The sequence below is a fragment of the Doryrhamphus excisus genome, chromosome 20, assembly GCF_030265055.1.
Source record: "Doryrhamphus excisus isolate RoL2022-K1 chromosome 20, RoL_Dexc_1.0, whole genome shotgun sequence".
Lineage (NCBI taxonomy): Eukaryota > Metazoa > Chordata > Actinopteri > Syngnathiformes > Syngnathidae > Doryrhamphus > Doryrhamphus excisus.
The window spans coordinates 3,852,820-3,858,819 of record NC_080485.1 but is presented as its reverse complement, the minus strand read 5'-3'; the positions used below and the strand labels follow the sequence as shown (position 1 = coordinate 3,858,819).

Sequence of the window (6,000 nt, the reverse complement as noted above, 5' to 3'; positions counted from 1 at the left end):
ATATTACATCTTGTATGGCCATAACCAGATTCATCCATATATTATATATTGTGTGTATATATAGTCCATAGATTGTCTCCAACACCGTGTTGTGTTCAGGTTCCAGCATGAAGATTGTTGGCGGTGCCGTGCAGAGCTGTCTGCTATGTGCCAGCTATTTGCATCTATTAAGAGTCTATAAAAGGAACGGAGCGTGGCGATACGGCACACATCAAACTCCATGCGGCAGGGCTGAGAAGTGGTCATGTTGCTTTGATCAAACACGCAACAGCAGCTTATTGGGGCCTGAAAACAAGGAGCGGCATCTGAGTGGGAGCGAGAGAGAGCGAGAGAGAGACATTTGAAGCAGAGATGAGGAGCTCCAATAAGAGTCTGGCCAAGGTAAGAGGCTTTGCTTGGAGAAATAACATTTCCCTATTGAATACACGCAACAGATGACAACTCTGACTAATATTCATTGCAATCCCGTCCTTAGCTGTGCTTGCACTGGCTCCCTTAAGCCTTTCTAATAAAAAATAACACCATTTAGGGAAGCTGTTTTAAACACTTTTTAAACCAGGGGGCTCAAACTTGTGGCCCGCGTGCATTGTGGACTTCTGGACTACTGCCGAACCCTTCTTTCTAACTTTGTCGCGAAAGGAGATAATAAATGAATAAAGCCTTTGGACAGCTCTTGAAAAGTGTTTAGGCACTGGTAGCTCATGGGCGACTGGTTGGAGACCCCTGACTTATCATGCATGAACTCAAAGAGTGGCTTTTCTATGTAGGCTTTCGACAACATTGGTCGTAGAAATGTGGCCATTACCCTTTTTTTTTTGCCGGACTACCCATGTTTAAAAAACTTGGGTAGACCACTGACTGTGGTGGAATAAGGCTATTGGTACCCCCCCCCGTGTAATGCTACACAGACAACCGCTAACTTACACAAAGTAAAAACAGTTAGGACACTGATAAATTGCTAATTACAGCTAATTACAGCTTGTGATTCTGACTCTACAACATAACCAAGTAACATTGGAAAGGCATCAGGCTTCAGTTGGTCCAGCCTGGCCCATATGAGGCCTACATCTTATACCTGGGCCAGCCCATATGAGGCCTACATCTTATACCTAGGCCAGCCCATACGAGGCCTACATCTTATACCTAGGCCAGCCCGTACGAGGCCTACATCTTATACCTGGGCCAGCCCATACGAGGCCTACATCTTGTACCTGGGCCAGCCCATATGAGGCCTACATCCTATACCTGGGCCAGCCAATATGAGGCCTACATCTTGTACCTGGGCCAGCCCATATGAGGCCTACGTCTTGTACCTGGGCCAGCCCATATGAGGCCTACATCTTATACCTGGGCCAGCCCATACGATGCCTACATCTTATACCTGGGCCAGCCCATACGAGGCCTACATCTTATACCTGGGCCAGCCCATACGAGGCCTACATCTTATACCTGGGCCAGCCCATACGAGGCCTACATCTTATACCTGGGCCAGCCCATACGAGGCCTACATCTATACCTGGGCCAGCCCATACGAGGCCTACATCTTATACCTGGGCCAGCCCATACGAGGCCTACATCTTATACCTGGGCCAGCCCATACGAGGCCTACATCTTATACCTGGGCCAGCCCATATGAGGCCTACATCTTGTACCTCGGCCAGCCCATATGAGGCCTACATCTTGTACCTGGGCCAGCCCATATGAGGCCTACATCTTGTACTTGGGCCAGCCCATATGAGGCCTACATCTTGTACTTGGGCCAGCCCATATGAGGCCTACATCTTGTACCTGGGCCAGCCCATATGAGGCCTACATCTTATACCTGGGCCAGCCCATATGAAGCCTACATCCTGTACCTGGGCCAGCCCATATGAAGCCTACATCCTGTACCTGGGCCAGCCCATATGAGGCCTACATCTTGTACCTGGGCCAGCCCATATGAGGCCTACATCTTATACCTGGGCCAGCCCATATGAGGCCTACATCTATACCTGGGCCAGCCCATACGAGGCCTACATCTTATACCTGGGCCAGCCCATACGAGGCCTACATCTTATACCTGGGCCAGCCCATACGAGGCCTACATCTTATACCTGGGCCAGCCCATACGAGGCCTACATCTTATACCTGGGCCAGCCCATACGAGGCCTACATCTTATACCTGGGCCAGCCCATACGAGGCCTACATCTTATACCTGGGCCAGCCCATACGAGGCCTACATCTTATACCTGGACCAGCCCATACGAGGCCTACATCTTATACCTGGGCCAGCCCATATGAGGCCTACATCTTATACCTGGGCCAGCCCATACGAGGCCTACATCTTATACCTGGGCCAGCCCATACGAGGCCTACATCTATACCTGGGCCAGCCCATATGAGGCCTACATCTTATACCTGGGCCAGCCCATATGAAGCCTACATCCTATACCTGGGCCAGCCCATATGAGGCCTACATCTTATACTTGGGCCAGCCCATATGAAGCCTACATCCTATACCTGGGCCAGCCCATATGAGGCCTACATCTTATACCTGGGCCAGCCCATATGAAGCCTACATCCTGTACCTGGGCCAGCCCATATGAAGCCTACATCCTGTACCTGGGCCAGCCCATATGAGGCCTACATCTTGTACCTGGGCCAGCCCATATGAGGCCTACATCTTATACCTGGGCCAGCCCATATGAGGCCTACATCTATACCTGGGCCAGCCCATACGAGGCCTACATCTTATACCTGGGCCAGCCCATACGAGGCCTACATCTTATACCTGGGCCAGCCCATACGAGGCCTACATCTTATACCTGGGCCAGCCCATACGAGGCCTACATCTTATACCTGGGCCAGCCCATACGAGGCCTACATCTTATACCTGGGCCAGCCCATACGAGGCCTACATCTTATACCTGGGCCAGCCCATACGAGGCCTACATCTTATACCTGGACCAGCCCATACGAGGCCTACATCTTATACCTGGGCCAGCCCATATGAGGCCTACATCTTATACCTGGGCCAGCCCATACGAGGCCTACATCTTATACCTGGGCCAGCCCATACGAGGCCTACATCTATACCTGGGCCAGCCCATATGAGGCCTACATCTTATACCTGGGCCAGCCCATATGAAGCCTACATCCTATACCTGGGCCAGCCCATATGAGGCCTACATCTTATACTTGGGCCAGCCCATATGAAGCCTACATCCTATACCTGGGCCAGCCCATATGAGGCCTACATCTTATACCTGGGCCAGCCCATATGAGGCCTACATCTTATACCTGGGCCAGCCCATATGAGGCCAACATCTTATACCTGGGCCAGCCCATATGAGGCCAACATCTTATACCTGGGCCAGCCCATATGAGGCCTACATCTTATACCTGGGCCAGCCCATACGAGGCCTACATCATATACCTGGGCCAGCCCATACGAAGCCTACATCTTATACCTGGGCCAGCCCATACGAAGCCTACATCTTATACCTGGGCCAGCCCATATGAGGGCATCCCAATTTGCCGAGCTCCTTATGTGGGATGACTCCCAAAAACTCTGAAACCAAGCGTTCAGAGCCATCACAAACTTCTCAAAGTTAAAATATTTCGAAATATTTCCGGGAAGCCATTAGCGTTAGCTCTGTGCTAACACAGTGAAATCTTCCACAAACAGCAAACTTACAGTATCTGGGAACTTCCATATAATGAAAGTCTGTTTCAGGAACTAATTAACTCATTCAATCCAAGTCCTTTTTCAAACGACAACCCCTTCAGTCCCGGCCAGGCACATCAAATATTGGGTTGTTGGGGTGTATAAACACGGAAGGAAGATTTGACTCCTGTCTTTCATTAGATAGAAAACTTTTGTTTTTACCTTTTTCCGTATTTCAGCAATCAGCAGTAGAACATATTCACGTTTGAGGAAAATATCAGTTCCCACAAGAAAAGTGCCAATATAATTTTTTGTGAAAACATATATTTCAAGCAGAACTTCTAGTTTGAAACAATATTTGTGCTTTTGGGACTGCTCAAATATCTAAACCATTAGACCAACAAAAAGTACAAAGTGAATAAAGTGCATAATAGCATTAAAGCTACGGGTCCTAGTCAGGCTTACTAAGGTCTTATCATCTTTTGCCATTTTCTCCTGTTATTTCCAGCTGAAACACCCACTCAACAAAAAATACTTGGTTTGCGTGTAACTGGCATTCATCTGACATTTGAAAGTTCTTCGTACGTGCACACGTGCATGTGTTAAATGGCATTAAAATTTTAGCTTAATTACATTTCCCTTCAGATGTTGCCAATTACAGTTAGGAATGTTGTTTACAATTTAGCCAGATAATTGCTCAATAGTTGTGCGGCTATCGGAGCAGCTGACAGCACTATATTTGTACGTCCTATCTACTGTGGAGGGAGGGGCTGGCTTGGTGTGTACTTCAAGTGTTTGGCTTTACTGGGACACACCCAACACTTTGTGTAACACATCTTGAAACACAGAGGAACTGACGTGAATGTCTGAGGATTAGAGGTTCGCAGAGAGCATTGTAGTCTGGGGAGATGCTTCTGAGGAGCATTAGTCACAGCGACCTTGTGGAGGAGATGTTAGTAAGGAGACGAGGAGAGGAAATACAGAGTAATAAGCTTGTATGATTTTCTTTTGACTTGTGCTACAGGAGATCAGATCCAAGCATTCAACAGCCTTAGCACGCATGGACACTGTAGAAACAATATCATGTGCTCTTGAAGAAAAATCACTCCATTGGAATATTTGTGGACTTGAGCAAAGCCTTTGATACCATAGATCATGATGTTCTACTGAGGAAATTGGACAGATATGGAATAAGAGGATTAGCATTAAAATGGATTCGAAGTTACCTAGACCGAAGAGTACAGTATGTTAGTATGGACAATTATAACTCGGAACATTTGCAAGTACCCTGTGGGGTCCCCCAGGGCTCTGTGCTAGGACCTAAATTTTTCTCTTTATGTATTAATGATCTGTGTCATGTGTCAGACTTTTTAAAACCAGTTCTTTTTGCCCATGACACTAGTTTGTTTTCCTCAGGAAAAAATCTTGATAAATTGATCCACAACATATCATCAGAATTTTGTAAGATAAAATTATGGTTCGACTCAAACAAATTATCACTGAACATGAACAAGACAAAATGGGTATATTTTGGAAAGCAATCAAAAAACAAAGAGATCAAAATTTCAATTGAAGGAGCCACAATCACACAAGTTAATGAAATCCGATTTTTAGGTGTAATTCTCGATAACCAATTAAACTGGAAATCACACATAAATAACACAGCAAAAAAAAATGGCAAGATACGTTGCAATTCTCAGTAAAGCAAGACATGTTTTAACCTATAAATCTCTTCACATCCCATATTCCACACTTGTAATGCCATATCTGACTTATTGTTCAGAGATATGGGGAAACAACTTCAAAACCAATCTGCAACCTCTGGTCCTCCTGCAAAAAAGAGCAATTCGGCATATACATAAGGTAGGTGTCATAGAGCATACTAATCCCTTATTCCTCGAATCCAAACTGCTCAAATTTGCGGATATAATATCCTTGAAAACCTTACAGATCATTTACAAAGCTAAACATAAACTCTTCCCAGGAAACATTCAAAGTCTGTTCAAGGAAAAAGAAATATCCTATCAATTCAGAAATCCAAACTATTTTAAATCTGAAAGCTACCAGACCGCAAGGAAAGGTTTCTGCGTTTCCAATTGTGGAATAAAGCAATGGGAGAGTCGGAAATTAAGGAGAGTAAAAGCATTTCACAATTTCAACGAAAATATAAAGATTGGATTTCATCAAATTATAATAGTGACAATATAAGTTAGCCCAATTTCACCATCAGCTAAACGACACTAAAAGGTCTGACTACATGATGCAGGTCATATGAGTTTGTAAACGTGTGTGTAAAGGTGTATTGTACTTTTGTTTATCCTCAATATTTTATTTTTTTATTATTTTTATTTTA

General features: G+C 45.5%; 1 protein-coding gene across 4 annotated transcripts in view; it reads left to right on the top strand.

Moving 5' to 3' along the window:
- Positions 1-233: 233 nt before the first annotated feature.
- Positions 234-6,000, top strand: part of mlip (muscular LMNA-interacting protein) — a 67,772-nt gene continuing 62,005 nt past the window's right edge. For all 4 annotated transcript variants that reach the window (XR_009120328.1, XR_009120329.1, XM_058058039.1 and 1 more), the window contains exon 1: positions 234-381. Coding sequence is in view for 2 of the 4 variants with exons in the window: in XM_058058039.1 (XP_057914022.1) it covers positions 352-381 (30 nt within the window). In the remaining 2 variants the exon portion in view is untranslated. The remainder of the gene's footprint in view (positions 382-6,000) is intronic.